Below are 20570 nucleotides of genomic sequence, written 5' to 3' on the forward strand. Positions count from 1 at the left end.
CCAAAGAGTTAATGAATACCTCTGGAAAACCTGCAGACTGATCATTCATTAAATAGCAGAGAAGTTAGATCTTAATTTTAATGAAATGTGTGACATGAGGCAAGAGTGTAAGGGTCATTAGTGACAGAGAAGGCGATAAATACAGAACTTTGATAAATCAACTAAAACACTTCACACAAGCTACCTAACACACTTAACCACATGAAATATTTAATATATTACATCTCACAGCACTCCCTGTGCAATCTAACAGGTCCTGGGGAGGGCAGGCAGAGCTGTGCTTACGGGTTTTTGTTTAGTTGTCATTATTTGAATAATTTTCTTCAAACTTTGTTGTTTTGAGAGAGAAGAAATCTGAACTTTCTACAAGAAATCCAAAACTTGCAGACTGATCATTCATTAAATAGCAGAGAAATAGTTTAGATCTTAATTTTTAATGAAAAGTGCTACATGAGGCAAGAGTGTAAAGGATCATTAGTGACAGAGAAGGGGATAAATATAGAACTTTGATAAATCAACTAAAACACTTCACACAAGCTACCTAACACACATAACCCCATGAAATATTTAATATATTACATCTCACAGCACTCCCTGTGCAATCTAACCGAGGCAGGCAGAGCTGTGCTCACGGGGGCTGGTCCCTGCAGTGCGAGGGGCCACTGGGGTTGTAGCTGGGGTGGAAATCCAGGTGCTCGTAGGCGGTGATGAAGGTGTCAGAGCCCGTGCAGTGACTCCTCTCCAGGGACGTGTTCAGGCTGTCGTTCCTGTACATGCCGCTCTTGCCCAGGTGTTCGGAAAATTTGTGTGGCATGGAGTGGAAGGAGTTCTGTGAGAAAAGGGGGGTGGAGAGGGGAGAATGTTTTAAAAAGCAGCACCTGCAAAGCCTGGGATGGGCATGCACACCAGCAGTGTCTCCATGTGCACAGTGTTATAAGGTAACATACTGTTGGCTTTTTGCAACTATTAAATAAATGCTATATGTATAATGTTAAAGTAGCTTCTCTGTATCGATATAGGGTTTTTTTTTTCTATTAGCAAAGTTAAACACAAGTTTTTTTAGAAATAGTATGCTTTAACTACCCACTTAGTTAAAATAACAGCCCGTAAACGTGTAATAAAAACCCTGCAGCTAACACAACAATTATTAACATTCACCAACTGCAAAAGGCCGGGACCACCACCCAATTAAAATATAATTTAAAAAGAAAATTAAAACCACAAGCCAAAAACCACACCTGCTCTAAAAGAGCAAACCCAAAAAGTAGCCACGTTAAACAGTTTCAAAAAAAAAAAAGTTTAACTATACATAAAAAACTATAAATATGCAACAAGTGAATACATTGTAAAACGTATTTTTAAAAGCAGCTTGTCAAGCACCCGGCCGCTTTAACCCTTTACTTTATGCCTATCTCCTACTGTCTTTTTATTAAACCTTTTAACTTTCACACGCACCGGCAGCTCGTGCACCGTGGGGGCCCGGCTGCCGTAGCTCTGGTTGGCGGTCCTGAAGCGCGGGTGCAGCGGGGGCTGCCTGCGGGGGGAGAGCACAGCTAGCGCGGGGAGCGCAGCGCCGGGAGCCGCGCCCGGGGCTGCGCTCACCCGAACCCGCGGCACAGGGTCAGCTCCTGGAAGCGCCGGGGAACCCCCGGGCTCTGACCGGACATGGCCGGGCCGGACGGGCCGAGGGCACGGAGCGTTACCCGGTGACGGAACGCGGAGGGCGGGGAGCGCTGCGAGCAACGGCCCCGGGAGCGCGGAGGGGGCGCTCCGCCCCGCAGGAAGCGGAAAGCGCTGCTGACCTTCCCTTCCCTTCCCTCCTCCTGCTTCTCCCGCTTCTCCTGCTCCGTCTCCTCCGTGCCCATGGCGGTGCTGCGGCTCCTGCGGGCAGGTGAGCGGTGGGACCCGGCCCGGCCCGGCTCGGCTCAGCTCGGCTCGGCCCGCCCGTGTGACCCGTGTGTTTCTCTCCCGCAGCAGCCCCGCGGTTCTACAGCACCGTCCCGGTGCCGGTCCCGGTCTCGGCAGGCAGCCGGCCCCGCGGTGAGTGCTGCTGTGCACCCCCAGAGCCGGGCACGGCATCCCCGACATCCCTGAGTGATGCCCGTGGTGGCACTCTGCAGTCCCGGCTCGCTGACTGTTTGTTTGCCCTCTCTCAGAGGATGACAAGCTGCTCACCGAGCCTCTCCGCCACCCCCGACTTCTTCAACGTGAAGGAGCTCTTCACCCTGAAAGATCTCTTTGACGCTCGGGTGCACCTGGGGCACAAAAAGGGATGTCGGCACAGGTGAGTGGTGCTTTTCATGGTGCAGTTGACATCAGACCACATTTACTGGATTGGTTTGAACCTGGCACTGCCCACAATGTGGGCACTGAGAGGGTGTGAGAGTGGGACAGACAATGGGTATGAGGGCTCTTCTGCAGAGAACCCCTGGTATCAGCCAGGAGCAGGAACTGGGATAGTTCCACACCTCCAGAAACGCTCAGTGCCCACACACCCCCATCCCCGTGTCCCCTGTGGCCACCCTCCCGCTGTCCCCGCAGGTTCATGGAGCCCTACATCTTCGGCTGCCGCCTGGATCAGGACATCATCGACCTGGACCAGACCATGCAGCACCTGCAGCTGGCCCTCAACTTCACGGCCCACGTCGCCTACCGCGGGGGCATCATCCTGTTCGTCAGCCGCAAGCGCCAGTTCTGCCACCTGGTCGAGAGCACGGCGCGGGCGTGCGGGGAGTACGCGCACACCCGCTACTGGCAGGGCGGGCTCCTCACCAACGCCCACATCCAGCTCGGCCCCGGCGTCCGCCTGCCCGACCTCCTCATCTTCCTCAGCACCCTCAACAACGTCTTCGAGCCGCACGTGGCCATCCGGGACGCGGCCAAGATGAACATCCCCACGGTCGGGGTGGTGGACACGAACTGCAACCCGTGTTTGATCTCCTACCCCATTCCCGGCAATGACGACAGCCCCGCGGCCGTGGAGCTCTACTGCAAGCTTTTCAGGATGACCATCATCCGTGCCAAGGACAAGAGGCGGCACAGCGAGGCCGTGGAGGAGCTGAGGCGCAAAGCTGAGGGCAATTAGAGCCCTAGGGATGGCTCAGATAATGGGATCTGCTCCAGTTGTTCCCTGGGACTGGCTCTGTGAGCAGAGCACCGGCTGTTGGTGCAGCTGGCTGGCTGGGGAAGGGATCCCTCAGTCCTGTGCACGATGATCCCACAGTTGTGGGGGTCTCTAACTCCAAAAAATTGTCCAGAGCAATGCAAGAGAACAGGGAGCCAGGCCAGCTCCTGCTCCTGTCCTTGAGTTTGTCACTGCTTCAGGAGGTGCTGCCGTCCTGAGCTCCTGATCTCACCTGAAACTGCTTGTATCTTGTGTCTCTTCTGAGCAAATAAAGGGATTTATCTTTGTGATCCTTTTTTGGGGTTTTCTCTTGTGGAATGGGATGGGGAGTCTGGCCAGGGCAGTCAAGGCAATGGGAGGGAAAGGATATTCCCAGGCTGGGGACATTTCAGGGTGGCTGATGCAGGGTGAGAAGGTCCCCAGTTTGTCCCAAGACATGCTGGGAACCCAACCTTTACTACCACGGGAGGTGGGGGACTCCAGGAGCAGCTGAGAGAAGGGATAAAGGGATAGCCATCCCTTCAGAGCCTTGTGTCTCCATGGGAGGTGTTAGAGCAGTCCTGGGCAGGGCTCCATGTCCCGAAATATGTCCCATTCTGTGTCCCATCCCGTGTCCCATCCCGTATCCCATTCTGTGTCCCGTTTTGTGTCCCATCCCCTGTTCTTTTCCATGTCCTATCCCATGTCCCATCCCATATCCCACCCCGTGTCCCATCGCGTGTCCGGTTCCATGTCCCATCCCATGTCCCGTTTCTTGCCTATCCCATCCCCTGTCCCATCCCGTGTCCCATCCCGTGTCCCATTCCCTGTCCCATCCCCTGTCCCGTTCCCTGTCCCATCCCGTGTCCCATGCCATATCCCATCCCGTGTCCCATTCCGTGTCCCATCCCGTGTCCCGTCCCCTGTCCCATCCCGTGTCCCATCCCATGTCCCATCCCGTGTCCCATTCTCTGTCCCGTTCCCTGTCCCATCCCGTGTCCCACCCCGTGTCCCATCCCCTGTCCCACCCCCTGTCCCATCCCGTGTCCCATCCCATATCGCATCCCCTGTCCCAGCCCCTGTCCCGCTCCGGTCCTCCCGCCCGGCAGGGGTGCTCTCGGCCGCAGCAGCGCCTCGCCGTTCGCGCGTTCCCCGCTCTATATAAGCGGGAGGCGGACCCGCCATCGTCCTTTCGGCGGGCGCGGGGCGGTGGCGGCGCAGCTTTTGTGGTGCCCCGGTGGGACCGCGGCCGGCCTCGGCCTCTCCCGGCCGGCTCGTTGGCAAGCCCCGCGTCCCTCAGGCGCAGGGAAGCGATGCTGGTCGAGGCGAATCCACAGCTGCGCCTTCCCCCGCCATGTTACGGCGGGGCTCCCTCAGGGCCGGTTCCGCTTCCCCCCGGCGCTGAGCGGCGGCGAAACACGAGCGAGGTGAGGCTGTGGGGACGGAGCTGCCCTCATACCCTGCCCAGAGCAGGGTGAGGCTGTGGGGATGTGGGGATGGCGCTGCCCTCAGACCCGGCCCAGAGCAGGGTGAGGCTGTGGGGATGGCGGTTCCCCCTCAGACCGGCCCAGAGCGAGGTGAGGCTGTGGGGATGTGGGGATGGCGCTGCCCTCAGATCCAGCACCGAGCAGGGTGAGGCTGTGGGGATGGCGCTGCCCTCAGACCCAGCCCCGAGCAGGGTGAGGCTGTGGGGATGGCGCTGCCCTCAGATCTGACCCCGAGCGAGGTGAGGCTGTGGGGATGGCGCTGCCCTCAGACCCAGCCCCGAGCAGGGTGAGGCTGTGGGGATAGCGCTGCCCTCAGAGCCATCCCCGAGCAGGGTGAGGCTGTGGGGATGTGGGGATGGCGCTGCCCTCAGACCGGCCCAGAGCGGGGTGGGGATGTGGGGATGGCGGTTCCCCCCCAGACCCAGCCCCGAGGCCAGGTGGGGATGTGGGGATGGCGCTGCCCTCAGACCCGGCCCAGAGCGGCTCCGGGCGCTGCCACGTGCTCTGGGAATCGGGCATATCATGGAGGAAAATACCATATAAATATACATACATATATATATATATGGCACATCATTGAGGAAAATACCATATAAATATATACATATAAATTAATGCTCGTTTACTGCATATATTTCAACATACATCTTTAATATAAAGCATACATAGATGTGTATATTTTAATATACCCCACTGAAGGAGGGTAGAAAATGTAGGGCTTTCAGGAAAATTATTTCGAATATTTCAGTAGCTAACATGAATTTTAAATAGCTATCTTTCTTTTAGCTGTTGTAATTCTCTAGTTTTCAGATAAATTGCTCATTTTACAAAAAAAAAAAGAAAAAAAAAGGTTCATAGGCAATTATTAACAGCTCTTTTTCTTTATTTTTCTTCCTTCAGCCTGGCAGTGGATAAAAACATGAGGTGACCAAGATGTTGTGACCAGAAATGAAGGGTGATCCTTCAGAAAAAAGCTGCCCAAGCAAACTTCAGCCACCTTTCTGAGTGTAAGTGGGGTGCTGCATTTGGTATCTCCACAGCAGCAAATACCTTTGTAGCACTGCTTTTAAAGGTGATAAAAATAGTTTTTTTATAAATACAGAATCGTGGAATGGTTTGGATTGGGACTCCTTGCACTGTCCCAGGGTTCTCAGAGCAGCGTCCACCTGGCCTTAAACGCTTCCAGGGATGGACAAAGACCATAATTACATTTATTTTCAGTCTTTCTGGCTGCCACTGGCGTTGCAGAGATGGCTGCTGTGGCATCTTTTGTGTCAAAGAGTGGCAAGAGAGACCCAGGCTATGTTCTACGCTCGTGTGTTCTGCACCCCGTGAGCACTCAGAGTGATTGATAGCCTGACATCTTCATCAGCGTCATGGGAGACTGGGCAAAACTAACTCTGACCTGCTGCAAATGTGAGATCTGGGAAATGCTGCACGTGGGTTTCTGATCTGGGAGTCACCAGCCTTAATCCTAGAAAATCAAAATATTCCTGCGCTGTTAATTAATTTATTTTAAATTCCTGTTTTCAGTGAAGCAGCAGCGTGTGGAGTGTGGCTGAGCCCTGTCTGCATTTCCCCCTTTGCCAGGGCAGCCCCGAGCTGCAGAGCAGGTGAGCTGCAGTGCTGGGAGTGCCCAGCCCCTGCCCCATCTCGTGTTGCAGGCGTGGCTGCAGTGCCACGTCTGTGTCATTCGGTGGCAGACAGGAACAGGCGATGTCTTCCCTGGTGCTCTGAGCCCTGTGAGCTCTCAGGATTGCTCAACAACCTGACACTCATGGCTTTTCCTGTTCTCTTTCCTGGGGAGTGGGGAGGGATGGGCAGGATGCAGAGCTGTCCTTCTCCTGTCCAGGGACACCTTGCACTACCCCAGGTTGTTCCAAATATCCAGTGCTGTGTCACTGTCCCTTCTCAAGGGACACACAAGCTGAGTGACAGCAGAGATTGTGACCCTGAGGCTTTGCACTGAGCAACTCTGGCACTGCTAAATGAGAAACCTCATTAAATGGCCATTGCAGGGCCAGAGGTGGTGCAGAGTGAGCCCTTTAATTGGCAAAAGTCACTGAGTTTGGAAAAGAATGTTAATAAGGGTTGTGGGGATGTGGTTATGCTCCAGGATGTGGCTCTTATTTAAATTTCTTGACTTCTTTTAACCCTGCAATCCGTGTTTAGGGTTTTTCATCACACCAGGAGTCCTGCATGGGCACTGAGTGCTAATGAGTCTCTCTTCAGAGTCTCCCTGAGTGAGGCACAGCAGAACCATGAACATTTTCCTGATGGCATTTCCTGGAATTGCCCTTCCCCAAGCAGCACTCCTGGGCCACGGATATTGCTTCACTGAAGGAAAAACTGGCTCTCAGCTCTGGAAAACATGAATGTATTGCATGAAAGTGGTTTAGAGAGAAATTAAAAATCTCTCTGCACATAGCACAGCCCTTCCTCATCAAGGACTGGTTTGTGTCATGGCTTTAAAAGCTGGAATAAGTCCAGATTTTTTTTTCCTTGCACTATTAATAGCTTGGCTCTGCACTGAAGTTGGCAAACTCACCTTGGGATTTTTAGGGAGTGATGGAATAACCCAGAGCAGGCTCCAGCTATCCTGCTCTTAAATTATCCCCTTCCTAAACTTCCCCAGCCAGAGATTTTTCCAAAACCTTTCTGATGTCATGGCAAAGAGCTTCTCCTAAATTTCTACCATGAAGGAAATCCCTGTCTAAAATTTTCCTTGTGAGCCCTGATAACAGAACTTTAAAATGTGATTTCATTTTATATTTCATTATTTCCTTTGGGCTGTGAAAAATCCCAAGACAGTGAGGGCAGCAGAGGGTTAATTAATTAGCTCATTAATATTAATTTCTCCCTTTTCTTGCCTGTTCTTCAGCTTTTCTGACATCTTGGGCCTTTTTTTTTTTTTTTATTTGCAGATCATTCCTTGAGCTGCAGGATGTCTGACAAACGTGGCAACTGAGATCTGGTTGGCAGCATCCACGTCTGATGGTTTGGAGATTCCTAAAACTTGATCATCTGTGTTTTCTCTACATGGTTAAGAAGAATTTAAATTAAAATTAAAAAAAACCAACTAAATAAAGATACCACCTACAAGACTGAAAGGATTATGCTGTGTGTTTGTAGCACCCCAAGTAATGTTATTTTTAAAGCATTCTAGGATTTAAAATTTTGTGGGTATGAGAATTTAGGATTGTTTTAAACAATTAAAGGTTTTTACCTCCATCCCCTTGAGCACAAAGGGCATCCAGTGAGATCAGATTGTCAGTCTTGGTGTGTCCTGGCTTTTTTTTCCATTTCCTGTGGGGAATGTGGAGGAACTGGAGTGTGAAACAGCTTTGCCCTGACTCATTTCTCTCCTGTATCCCGGTGTGGTTTGTAAACTGCTCACTTTGTGCTTTTTCATTAGTGATGTGCAGAATTCCTGGCAGGCAGCAGCGATTCCTGGGAGTGCCCAGGGCATGGATTAAGGGAACAATTGTCACAAGTGTCTTTATTTCAATTTAGCTGTCAGGGCCAGGTCTCTCAGCTACAGCAGCCACCTCTTCATAAATATTTAGAGAGGTTCTGATGCTGGGGGAACAGTTTTCCTCCACTTTTCCAGGTGCTTTGAGGGAAGGGAACAGCAGGGATTCAGTGGGAGTAAACAATGGAGGGAAGGATGAAAAATGGCTTTTCTGACACCCTGAGGAGGGGATTTTGGCAGGAGGAGATGGATTTGGCAGGGGAGCTGTTGCCATGGGGATGCAGGACAAGGGATGAGGAGCTGGGGTGGCTGCCTGGAGCCTCGGTTCTGAATTCCAGTGAATCCCAGCCCTGCTTTCCCTCCCCTGAAGCTGCACAGGACCTTGGCAGTGCCCATACCCAGGCTGAGGAACCCTTCAAACACAATCCTGAGGAGTGCTCAACCTTTCCATGGATAAATCACACTTCAGAGCAACTCCTCAGCAGGGAGGTGCTGGATACAGAGCACTCCTGACACCAAAATGCCCCCAATGAGAGGTGATGAGGATCCTAAAAACCCAACAGAAGGAAAATCCCGATCTCTCTCCCCAAAGGGCTCCTAAATTTTGCAGCCCTGGTGCTGCAGTGTCAGGTGTATTTTTATTTTGTGATTGCACATCAGCTGCACGCTCACTTCCCTAAGGAATTGTTGGCAGCAGAGGCAGCACGTGCTCCAGCAGCAGGAACACTGTGCTGGGAACAGAGCAACCTTGGGGGAGTTTATCCAGCTCTTCCTCCCTGCCCAGAGTTGTAAGGTTGCTATAATTGAGCATTTCAAGGAAACAGCCATAGTTGGAGCCCTGGGAGCGCAAACAGCCAAAAAAAAAATGTCTGGAGACCTGCTAAAAGCTTTGCCTGGAAATTCATTTTAATAATGAGAGAAGCACTGGATTATTCTGGTATTAACCTTCAACCTCGGCAGGGCAAACCCAGCTTAGTTTTTGGAGAATGAAACGGAGGGGTTGGCTTATCCCTGCTCTGAGCGCGGCGGGCAGTGACACCCGGAGCAGCGAGGGGGTCACGGCTCCTGTTTAGCCCTTTGCCTTTAAGCCATCCTTGGCCTCGGCCGCTTCCAGAGCGGACACGTGAGGGAATGGCTTGTGCTGCCAATTCCACACTGGGGGCAGGAGCAGCTGCGGGAGCCTCTCACAAGCCACGGCATCACCGGCAGGGTCAGGCACTTAAAAACGGAACCCAAGAACTGCCACGATTCTCCACGGTGCAGCAGGCAGCTGATCTGCTTCCTGTGTGACAGCTGGATCTGATGGCAGATGACTCAGACACTTAGGGAGACTTTTGAATGGGGAAATCTACCTTTTCCTCCTTTTTAGATCACAAACAAGCTGGTACTTAACAGGCTGCTGTTTGGCTATTGATGGACGGGTGTGATTCACGTAAAAGCTGTTTATTTACATCAGAGCCGTTCCTCAAAAGGAGATGTGACAAGTACAGCATGAATGATTCATTCCCACTGCTTTGCTCTGCTTCCCTGCTCATCAAGGAACAGTTTGATGCATCCAGCTGGGCTCTGCTTCCTTTTCCCTTTCCGTGTCTTCCTCCTCCCTCAAGCCTGCTCAGCCCAGCTCCGTGTCCCAGCTCCGACCCATCCCTGATCCTGCTGGCTGGTGGAAGTCATGATGCTTGGTTTTCCATGGAGGAGAAGGGGCTGCAGCTCTGCTGAACTCCCTGTGCAGGGGGTGTTTTTCCTGGGGGCGAGAGGATGGACAAACAGGCCTTCAGCCCTCGGACCTCGCTCCAAGCTCACAGATTGGAAACTCCAGGGCCGTGCTTCCCCCGTTAGGAATATTTGGTGTTGGAAATCTTCTTCCAGAGCAAGGTCTTGAGGTTGTTGAGCACGAGGGAGTGGTGCACTTCCATCTGGCTGGCCAGGCCGCTGAGAGTCATGCAAGTTCGGAGCTGCTTCTGCAGCTCTTCCTTCAGCTCCAGGGGAGCTCCATAGAGCAGATAGTCCTGCAGCAGCCCACACACCTTGGCCAGGTTGGGCTGCACCATGTCACTCTTGCACTGCTTCAGCAGCTTGTCACACGTGGCCGTGCAGTCCCTGCCGTAGGTGCAGTCCCCGTTCTGCTCACAGTGCCGGCCCTTGAGGAAGCCTCTGATTGTCATCTCCGTGGCCACCTTGCGCAGGTTGACCATTTTGAAGTCGTACTTGTCGTTGTAGCCCACGTTCCTGAGGCTGCTCTCGCAGATGTAGAAGCTCCCGTAGGTGCCGTGGAAGATTTCCTCCACGAACTCCAGGAGGCCGATGGCGATCTTGGCGCGCCGGGGCCAGGCCGGAGCAAACCACTGGTGGATGAGCTGGTGGCCGATGGAAGGCAGCAGGGACTGCAGGAAAGGGGGGACATCCACCCCGTACAGGGAGGTGTGGGGGATCTTCTCAGTGACATAAAGGTCCCCACAGTGTCCCAGCAGCTTGGCCGTGTGCTCCTTCTCATGCAGGGAGAACATGAGCAGGAACTCGTTGAGCTGAAGCAGCGCCCAGATGGATTTGGCCTCTGCCAGGGACACCTTCCCGTCACGGTTCACGTCTGCCATGGTGATGGTCCGGCTCACCAGGGCGGGAAGAGATGGCTGATCCCCCAGCTTGGACTGCAAACAGGACAAGAAGGGCATCAGAGCCTCACAGCTCTCCATGTTTGGGTGTCACGTCACAAAACTGAGCTGGAGGAGCAAAGAACTGAGCTGGGGAGCGGAGGAAAATCCTCCAGAAAATCCAGTGCCACACCATGTGTGGGCAGATCCAGCTCCAACAGAATTTTACCAGCCTCAGAGCTGCTCTATACCCTCGTGTCACAGCTGCCACCCCACCACTGCTGCAGAAGCTCCAGCACGGGTAACAACCAGGGCCACCAAATCAGCTCTGCCCAGCACAGATGCCACCCACAGCCACCTCCAGGGATGCTGCTGCTGAAATCTCTGAGAAGAATTGATTGGAGAAAAGGGAGGTTTGGAGGTTTTCCTCCACAGTGCATGGCACTGGCACCCAGCACTGTGTGGGGCACGGGCAGGAGATCTCACCCAAAGGGGAGGAAAAACACAATTGGTGTTTCTGACTCACAGCAGTGGGGTCACACGGGGCCTGCACTGACCTTCAGGAAGTTGAGGAGCATTTCCTTGAACTCATCCATGGAGGTGCCCCGTGTGGGTTTGTCAAAGAGCACCACGTCCCTCCTGGGCACAGAGTCCGGGCGGCTGTCGGCCCTCAGGGCTTCCCCGATGCCACATTTGATGATCACCTCCCTGTCCCTCCAGAGCCCTCTGTAAACCTGGAGCACAGGGAGGGAGGGGGACAACAAGTGGAGGGAGCTGGGTCCTGCTTCAGGATGGGCAGATCTGCAGGGTTTGATGGTGGGGGGCACAGACCTACCTGCTGGCTGGGGGAGGAGGAGAGGCAGTGCTGGAACAGGAGGCTGCGCTCCTCACACAGGTCCTTGCACGTGGAGCCAGAAATGATCCCTTTCTTGTACTGGTCACACTGGGGAGGGCAAAGACAGAGAGGAGCTCAGCAGGGACGGATTTCTACCAGCCCTCAGGGATGGCTCAGTGCCTTGGGGGTGATGGGGCTGGGCTGGCTAGAGGGACCTCAGGGATTTGTTCCTGGACGATGCTGCTGCAAATCCAGGGGTTTGGGAAAAGGTCCTGGGCTGCAGGAGAGGGCAGCGTGGTGCTGGGTGTGGATGCACAGACTCAGGCTGCTCAGCAGAGCAGCAATCCTTGCTGTGAACCAGGGTACCCCAGGCAGGGGGTGGCAGGGACAGGGACAGGGACAGTGGCTCTGATCTGTGGCCAGGCTGGAGCTGGGAAACATCCCTGAGCAGGAGAGGCTGCAGCTCTGCAGCTCCTCAGCGACGGCACAGCAGCCTCAGAGCTGGAGCTGCAGACATTCACTGCATCTTTTTCCCTTTTTTTTTTTTCTGCTGTGGATGGGAATTAACCCTTGGACCTGCTCACAGGGGACACAGCCAGACATGGTGTCTGGGAGCCCCAGCTCCGAGCAGGAATTAGCGCCCAAGACCCCGCGGTCGGAGTCAGGCAGAAAATCAAATTAAACGATCGTCGCTGTTGTTATGGCAATTCCTGCCTCCCTTCTCTGCTGAGGGATTGATAAACGAGGCTTGTTCTGACACAGCCCAGCTCCCCCTCCTCACCTGGGCAGGGCTGAGACCTGCTCCCACGCCAGGGCACATGAACAGAGAACATGCACCCCACTGCAAACCCCAAACGGGTAAAACACAGAGCCAGGCTGCCCCACGGAGCTCTGGTACTTTCCTCAGGGCTCAGCAGCATCCACAGAGAGGTACCAAGGACTGAGTGCTCCCCTTTTCCCTCCAGAGGGGATTGGTGTGATGCTGTCCCTGCCCACAGACCCTCCTCCCTGCCCTGACATTCCAGCTTCACGTGCACAGACATGGATCAGCCCTGGCTGCTTCCCTCTGGCATCTCAGTAAATTGTTCCACTGTCCCCTGGCAGGGTAAGGTCACCCCTCCTGCTCCGAGCTCCGTGCGATGGCAGGGACAGCATCAGGGCTCCTCCTCCCAGCTCTGGGGTTTGGGAGGCTGGAAATGGGGCTCCCACAGCCCCTCTCAGCCCCAAACAGCAGCCACAGACGGGGGCTGTGCTGCACTCACGATGATCATCCGGCAGACGTGGCCGCGGCACAGCTCCGAGTAGGACGAGTAGTGCATGTAGGCCACCCAGCTGCCCACGAAGATGCCCAGCCACACCACCAGCAGGTACTTCACCTTGATCCCCGGGAGGCGGCCCTGCAAGGCAAAGGAAATGCTTTTGAAAGCCTTCTTGAAGGGCAGGGCTTTGCCCGGCAGCTTCTGCCACACAGACTGACCCGAGCGCTGGGGAAACCTTCAGCCTTTTTTATATATATATTCATCAGTCTCTTATGCAACTCCTGCTGCAAGTAGGTCACTTAAAATTCCCTAAAAGCAGGGGGGATTACAGGGCTGGGCTGCAAGGAGCTGGATGCTGTGCATCTCTGGGAGCTTTGGCCACTGAACAAGCCTGGGGTACCCCAGTGGGGCTGCAAGAGCTCTGCTCCTGTTTGGGGAGCCCCTCTCAGCAGAACCCCCCTTCACAAAGCCCCAAAGCTCCCAACAGCAGCTCCCGTGTGGGAGTGGGTGAGTAACAAACCTGGGAGCTCAGGGGTGATGCTCTGTGCAAACAGCTCGGAGGCTCTCAGCAGGATTTTGTTTTGTTAGCTTTGTTTCTTCCCCCCTGACCTTGCCACAGCAGCACTGCTGCCATCTGGCCTCCTGCAAGAGAGCCTGCTCACCTGGCTCGTGGAACAGAGCAGATCCCAGCAGTGCCAAAGGGCAGGGAATGATTCCCTGCATTAAACAAACACTTCCATCTCATTTCTGAAGGTAATTCTACAGAGCCCTTGGCTTTTGGCCACCTCCAAACCCTTCTCACAACCTGCTGCTGGGATAGGGCTGGACCTGAGTGGGTGCAGCACCTTTAAAACTCGCCAGGGATCCTCACTTGGGTGCTGTAGCCCAAAACCACTCCCTACCCCCAAACTGCTCCTCCTCAGCCTCTCTCCAGGAGCTGTTGGGGCTCTGGGAGCCACAGGAACAGGCAGTGAGGGTGAGAGCAGGCAGGTCTGCCTCGAGATCGTGACATTTCTCCTCTTAATTGGAAACCCTAAAGTGTGAAGCGGGCCAGGGTGCCCGGTTTGCCTGTCAAGCAATGGCACCACTAATTAACGTGAAATTAAATTAAAGAGAAGGCAAGCACAGCCAGGACTTGGCAAAGACAAAGTGTGGGTGGCTGCTCCTGTGAGCTGAGAAGCAGCTCATGGCCCTGAAGTCATTCACACTGAGACCCTGAGATCCCCCCAGCTCAGCAGCCCCCCAAAACTGTCCAGGGTGAGTGCCCTCAGCAAAGGGGCCCTTCCAGGGACTTCCCACTTGAGATACGTCTTGGAAAACCCAGGAATAGACAAAATGTCACTTTTTACTTATTCTGACTTGGAATCCACCATATTCCTGTGGCAGAAGGGGGGTCAGGACTGCAGCCTGAGCATGGCATGAGGAGCTCTGGTTTCATCATCCCCTAAACAGTGGGAAGAAACGTGGGAGTGGGGGATGCGTTTCAATGAGAAGCTCCCCTGAGCTTTGCTTGGATTTTGGATTTTGAGGATTCCTCCAGCACCTCAGTCTCAAGGCACAGAGGGTTCTCTCCCCATTGCCTTCCCTGCACTGAAGGGTGTTACCCTGTGAGAGTTGCTGTGTTTAGTTCTAGAGCGACTCTGGGGAATCTGGAAGTGACTTTGGGCTGGGGCTGACTTCAAAGGCAAAATGGATGCAGCATCAACAAAGCCCTGCTCCATCCCTGCAGCTCCCCTGGGAACACGGGGGTTGTTTCACAGCAGTCCCAGCTCTGCACCCACCTCCTGCCAGCACCCTCTGCCCACCGGGTATCCCCTCACCCCTCCGGGATAACCCCTCTGCTCCAGGATCTTTGCCAGTCAGGGTTTCTCATCCCACGGCTGCAGAGAAAACACCCATTCCAGCATCCCCGACATCCCCGGCCCCAGCATCCCTGGAGATCTGAGGGAGGTGCCCAGCCCCTCGGAAGCTCAGGGAAGAGGAGGGAAAATAAAGAAAGAAAGAGAAGGAAGGAGCCATCCCTGCCCTGCTACATCGGCGGCTTCACCCAGCGCTGCGGGCTGGGCTTGCCCCGGTGCTCCCGGGCTCCGGCACGGCGGAGCGCGGCGCGGGTTATGCAACCTCTGCGGCCCCCGGTACCGCTCCAGACCCCCGGTACCGCTCCAGAACCCCCCGGTGCCGGTGCCCGGCCCCCAGCTCCTCGCACCGGTGTCGGGTGGACCGAGGCGGAGCGTTCCTTTGTGCACGGCCGGTGCCAGGATGCGGAGACGGGCATTCCTGAGCCCTCATCCCCCAACCCAGCGCATCCCCGAGCCCGCTGCATCCCCGAGCCTGCATCCCCCATCCCAGCGCATCCCCGAGCCCGCATCCCCCATCCCAGCGCATCCCTGAGCCCGCATCCCCCATCCCAGCGCATCCCCGAGCCCGCATCCCCCATCCCAGCGCATCCCCCCAGCCCGCTGCATCCCCGAGCCCGCATCCTCCATCCCAGCGCATCCTCGCTCTGCCGGTACCTGCAGGCCCTTGGAGAAGGGGCAGAACAGCACCAGATGCACCAGCCGCCGGATCCTCCGCATGCTGCGGGCGCCCCGCGGCCGCGGGCTTCAATCTCCGGGGGGCATGGCCGGGGTGGCCGCGGCTCCCGCACCGCCACCGGGGCCGGGGGGAGCCGGGGGGCAGCCGGGGCGTCCCGGGGAAGGGGGGCCCAGCCGCGCCGCCCGCTCGCTCCGCCGCAGCGCCCGGCCCGGCCCGCGGGGCTCGGCGGCTCCGCCCGGCGCGGGGCGGTGCGGGAGGCGGGGGCGGCGCTCGCAGCTCCGCCGCAGCCCGGGGAGCCGGGGGGATGCTGCCCGGCACGGCCCCGCCAGCTCCAGCCCAATCCAGCGCTCCGCATCTGGGCATCGCGCCCGGGGGGCTCATGGCACAGCCCCGTCCACTCGAGGGTCTTACGGCACAGCCCCGTCCACTCGAGGGTCTCATGGCACAGCCCCATCCACTCCAGGATCTCATGGCACAGCCCAGTCCACTCCAGGATCTCATGGCACAGCCCCATCCACTCCAGGATCTCATGGCACAGCCCCATCCACTCCAGGATCTCATGGCACAGCCCCATCCACTCGAGGGTCTCATGGCACAGCCCCATTCACTCCAGGATCTCATGGCACAGCCCCATCCACTCCAGGATCGCATCCCCACGCACGCCCCACATCCCCGGGTTCCACCCGCTCCGAGGTCCCATCCCCAGGCTCACCGCACAGCTCTGGTGGATGGTCCTGGCAGAGCAGGGAGATGCTGATCCCACCTGGCCCCCAGCACTCACAGCAATGCCAGGTTTGCTAAAAGCCATTTTTGGGTGGCAGCCAGCCAGAATCCCTCCTTGTTACCTGCATCCCCTCAGGGCTCAGCCCTGCCTTCACTGCTGCTCCTTCCCCCCTTGCTGTGTCCTTTTCCCACTGCCCTGTGGCTGGGCAGGAAACCTCAGGCCAGACCGGGGCTGCTTTGTGTCTGACAGGCCAGGGACAGCCCCATCCAGGGGGATACAAGGGGGACAGAGAGCAAATAATATGATGGGAGATGATCTGGGACACTCAGTCACGAGGACATTGTTAAGATAATTCCTTGCTTGCTATCAGTAAATCTTCAGATTATCCATTTGCCCCCTTTGCATGGTTCAGGTTGCTCCTTCCTTTTGAATTTGGCCCAAAATGACCTTTGAAAACAAGCAGGAAATATTCCACAATATTCCTTCAATTCAATTGTCATTATTAAGTTGGGGTTTTTTAATGACACAGCTTTTAGCAGCTCAGACCACCTGAAGTGGATCTCCTGCTCACTGCCCTGGCCAGCAGGGCTGCAGAAACATGGCATGAAGGATGATCAGGGCTCAGGGAGCTTCAGGGATGTGCTCCAAAGGGCTTTTTTATTACTCTGCTCAACATCTTCAGAGCTCTGGGCACTGTGTCAGGCTCTCAGCAAGTGTGGAACAGTGGGGAAAAAAACCAAACAAGGACAAGAAAGAGGGAAGATTGTGTCTGTAATTACTCACCTGTAATTATCTGCCATTGTGCATTCTGTTCCTGCTTCTCAGTAGCATAGAACCAGGAGAGGATTTAATTGCAACGTGGCTCTGTCCATGGCATTATCTGCAAGCAGAGCAGATCAGCTCAGCCTTGTGGGGCTGAGGGAGAGATGAACTGCTCTGATGGAGATCAGGAGGGGCAGCAGGGCACAGCTGCTGGATCAAGAGGCAGAATACAAATCACAGGGCACCAGTCTGGGATTAAACAAGTGCTGTTCTCTCTTTTTTCCACTGATCACTTGGTGGTGGCAAAGTCCCACATCCCAGCTGGCATCCCAACATGTTCTGCACTGTGAGGCTGATTTTCCAAAGCATCCACAGCTGGCTGGGGGGACAGGGAGCTGCAGGAACCTGGATTTGGGATTGGATTTCCTGGCTGTGCCTCGCTATCCTGTCCTGTGCATGGGCATTGCACAGGGGCACTGCAGTTCAGTCCTGGGGCTGCACAATGGCAGCAGCTGCGTGGAGAGGAGAGGAACAGAGCTGTGCTCTTGGGAGCTGTGTGAGGAGGAGTGAGGCTGAAGAATGCACTGAAATCAAGTCATGACTTGCAGCAAAAGAGGCTCTGTAGCAGTGAGATGTACCTGGCCACAACTCTGTGGATGCACATGATGGGGGATGATGTGAATTTGAGCTGCTCAAATTCAGAAGCGGAGGGAAAATTATCCAGACTTGAGCTGCAGTGTGAGCTGAGCACAGGGAGAGATGCTGGAACTGTCCCCTCCTCAGTCCCTGCTGCTGTCCCCGGGCTGGAGCCCAGCTCAGGCCCATTCCCAGGTGCAGGCTGCCCCTGGCACAGGCTGTGGGTGAGTGCAGTGCAGATCTGGCTCTGTGCTGTGGGCACTCACCTGGGTACCAAGGAATTTCAGAGCTCTCTGGCAGCACTTTTGTGCCACAAAGTGAGGAGTGGGGTTTCAAACCAATGCTCTCTGCTCTCAGCTGTCCTCTTCCCTGCAGGAAAAGGAGTTTTTATACAGCCTGGCTGGACCTGTGCTCAGCTGATCTGATCAGTGAGGAGGATAAAATCAACACTCTTTGGTGTGTTAGCCAGAACATCCAAGTCACCACACAGCTCTGCAGCCACCTCATCTCCTGCTCCCACTCCAAGAGGCAGAGCTGAGGTGGCTGCACTGCTTTCAAAGGGGTGTTAAAAACCCCAAAACAATGCACTGGGAAATAGCAGGGCAAGCTTTGTCGCCCTGATGTTGCGGTGGGAATATCATACACCATGGCATCCCCAGAGTTCTGGACAAGTTGAGAGAATTAATCAGACCTTAAAAGCTCAACTATCAAAATTAATGATATAAACAAAAATGTCCTGGCCAAAATGCCTCCCCTTAGCATTATCAAATATTGGGACAATGCCTCACTCTGAGACAGGGCTATCTCCTTTTAAAATGTTATATGAGATGCTTTATGACCATGGGATGCCAGTGGGACATCCAAAAATAGAAGATGGACAAATACAACCCTACTTGATAACAATAAATAAAAATTTACAAAAATCGCGAAAACAAGAAATTGTCACACAAAATGCTCCTTTGGGGTTCGCCATACACAAAATACAGCCGGGAGATCGGGTCCTCATTAAAACCTGGAAAGAGGTTTCTCTCTCTCCTCACTGGGAATGTCCTTTTCTTGTCCTTTTAACCACAGACACAGCAGTCCGGACAGCAGAAAAAGGCTGGACACACGCCTCCAGAATGAAAACCAGAAACACCCAAGTGCAAAGTGGTTTCCTCCCCTGGAGACCTCAAGATAAAATTGCCCCAACGAGCCGATGATCAACCTAGATCAGATAAGGTGAACAGCTCCTGGGTGCAGATGTTTTCCTTTTGTTCGTTTCGAGTGCCAAATCTGTTGTGAAGTTTAGGTTAATGCCAATTAAACACCTCTTCCCACTTGTGGACAATGCAATCGCTCGGTGCGGGTAGGGGGGAAACAAAAGTCGGTATTTGTGGCTTATTTTCAGGTGAATGAGTTATGTTATGAAAATACCCGATTAAATATGTGTGTCATAGAAGGAAAAATATATTGGGTGGGCAAAAATCTTAAGTTTGAGAATGGATTAATCTCGGACGGTAAACCAACCATCATCGACCTACTTGAAGAAAATGACAAACGGGTTTGTGCCCAATTCAATAACACTTTTTGTTTCTCCAGAAACAAGGAAGGCGTGGATCCCGAAAGCAAAATAGAACAAATAGCCTTAGAACAGAATGTTGTGTTGAAATTGATTATAGAAAAACTATAAGGGATCTTGCTACAGAAATAAAAAGGGTGGCACATGTCCCAGTCCAAAAGTGGAATTCCATTCTCCAGGCATCTTGGTGAGAACAGTTATTCTCGGGAGCATGGTGGAAAAAAATTGTATTTTTTATCCTGTGCTCAGTAGCTGAAATCATCTTCCTACCATGCTTGATACCTCGTTTAATCAAATTAATACACTTAGTGGTGCAGGGCATGCAAATATCTGCTATGCCCACATCTGGAAGAGTGAATAGTAAAGCATCCAAATTACTGAAATCGGGAGAAGGAAATTTAAATACCAGTGCAGTAAAGGCACTTACAAAATTTTAAGAACAAATAGGAAAAAATAACCTCCCTTACATCAATTATCGAGAAGAGTCAATGAAGGGATGGAATAGCAGTGATAAATCTGAAGAAAATTTAAAAGGGAACACAAATTAATTTGGTTATATAGAAGGGGAGGGATATGTTGTTATAATTCGTGTTTATATATAAGAAAGTTGTATAAAATAAATAAAGTAAAAGAACTTTTCAGCCACTGCCACCCACACCCGAAGTCATAGACAAAGGCCTTGATTAGCATCTCAACAAACCGAGCTCAACGATCCTGGAACAACCAGATGGGACAGATCATCGATAAAGAACTGTCAAGTACCGATATCAGAGCCCATCACCTCCACCTGTAAGTGATAAACCAGCACTCCCAAGGAAATTACACATCAATAGAGAGCAGACACGGCCCTCATCGAGGGGCAGGAAGGACTTTTGTCAGGGCAGCACCAAGAAAAGGTTTATTTGAATATGAGAATCCTCAGCAGAAACAAAGGGAATTCTCGCCTCAGGCCAGGAAAATCTGTATAAAAACTCCCCGGGATGGCAGTGAGAACACAGGCTGAGCTGATGCCACAGAGGTCAGATCAGCGTAAGACAGAAAACGAACAAACCCCGGAGAAACCGAAAAAGATAAAAAAAAAAGGTAAGTTGCCCGAAATACCAAGGGACAGCCCGCTGGGTTAAATGATAGAACACGGGGAGGGGAGTCCCGATTAGAGAAATAAATCTAAAGACAAATTAATCCATGATTGCATAGAGATTTGGAGAAGAGGGGGGGACAGCTGCGGGTCCCCTGTGTCCTCCACTCCCAGAGCGGGAGGGGCGGGCAGTAAAGGCAAATTATTTAATTCGGCTTGATTTGGTTATTATCTATAACAGCTAATGAAAGAGAAGTTAAAACTAGATTTTTTTTTTAAGGTTTTTTTTTGTGTGCGTGTGTGTGTTAGCCTATATAGTTGAGAGAGAGTTTATTGGAGGATGATAGAGGATATTATATTATAATATCCTTCTAGTACACTTTATTATTTTATATAAACAGTTATATGCCGAAAGTAATGCATTTTAATTGTGTATATACATTTAGTTTTAGTTCCAGTAAAGTATAGATGGTGACTGTGCACTTTAATAAATAGTGGTATTTATATTTGGTTTTAATTCAGTATTT

The 20570-nt window shown here is 53.2% G+C and overlaps 3 protein-coding genes, 1 long non-coding RNA gene and 2 other non-coding genes across 8 annotated transcripts; 4 read left to right on the top strand and 2 right to left on the bottom strand.

Moving 5' to 3' along the window:
• Positions 1-64: 64 nt before the first annotated feature.
• On the bottom strand, positions 65-1885 carry C21H9orf116 (chromosome 21 C9orf116 homolog). Of its 3 annotated transcripts, XM_033077490.2 has the most exons (4): positions 1603-1885; positions 1456-1534; positions 604-829; positions 65-246 (listed from the first exon to the last, which is right to left on the bottom strand). In XM_033077490.2, the coding sequence occupies exons 1-3, from the start codon at positions 1863-1865 to the stop codon at positions 629-631; spliced, it is 543 nt and encodes a 180-aa protein (XP_032933381.1). In that variant the 5' UTR covers positions 1866-1885; the 3' UTR covers positions 65-246; positions 604-628. The 3 variants fall into 3 exon arrangements, with proteins under 3 accessions (XP_032933381.1, XP_032933382.1, XP_042635814.1); XM_033077491.2 differs by lacking the exon at positions 65-246 and having other exon boundaries at positions 417-829; positions 1609-1885; XM_042779880.1 differs by lacking the exon at positions 65-246 and having other exon boundaries at positions 417-829.
• MRPS2 (mitochondrial ribosomal protein S2) lies at positions 1810-3414 on the top strand. Its single transcript, XM_033077489.1, is given in 5 exon segments — positions 1810-1891; positions 1975-2040; positions 2157-2191; positions 2193-2284; positions 2542-3414. Coding segments are annotated over 5 exon segments (765 nt in total). The 5' UTR covers positions 1810-1863; the 3' UTR covers positions 3086-3414.
• An 895-nt stretch (positions 3415-4309) lies between these two features.
• LOC117005696 lies at positions 4310-7700 on the top strand. The gene is made up of 4 exons (XR_004419867.1): positions 4310-4530; positions 5491-5597; positions 6124-6203; positions 7515-7700. It is a non-coding gene; the product is annotated as an uncharacterized LOC117005696 (long non-coding RNA).
• LOC117005849 lies at positions 5820-5954 on the top strand. Its single transcript, XR_004419888.1, has one exon. It is a non-coding gene; the product is annotated as a small nucleolar RNA SNORA17 (small nucleolar RNA).
• Positions 6233-6366, top strand: LOC117005848. The gene has a single exon (XR_004419887.1). It is a non-coding gene; the product is annotated as a small nucleolar RNA SNORA17 (small nucleolar RNA).
• A 1243-nt stretch (positions 7701-8943) lies between the features above and the next one.
• Positions 8944-15497, bottom strand: DIPK1B (divergent protein kinase domain 1B). The gene is made up of 5 exons (XM_033077685.1): positions 15261-15497; positions 12751-12885; positions 11489-11596; positions 11211-11387; positions 8944-10710 (listed from the first exon to the last, which is right to left on the bottom strand). Exons 1-5 carry the CDS (start codon positions 15321-15323, stop codon positions 9898-9900), a joined length of 1296 nt encoding a protein of 431 aa, XP_032933576.1. The 5' UTR covers positions 15324-15497; the 3' UTR covers positions 8944-9897.
• Between the last annotated feature and the right edge of the window lie 5073 nt (positions 15498-20570).

The sequence above is a fragment of the Catharus ustulatus genome, chromosome 21, assembly GCF_009819885.2.
Source record: "Catharus ustulatus isolate bCatUst1 chromosome 21, bCatUst1.pri.v2, whole genome shotgun sequence".
Taxonomy (NCBI): domain Eukaryota; kingdom Metazoa; phylum Chordata; class Aves; order Passeriformes; family Turdidae; genus Catharus; species Catharus ustulatus.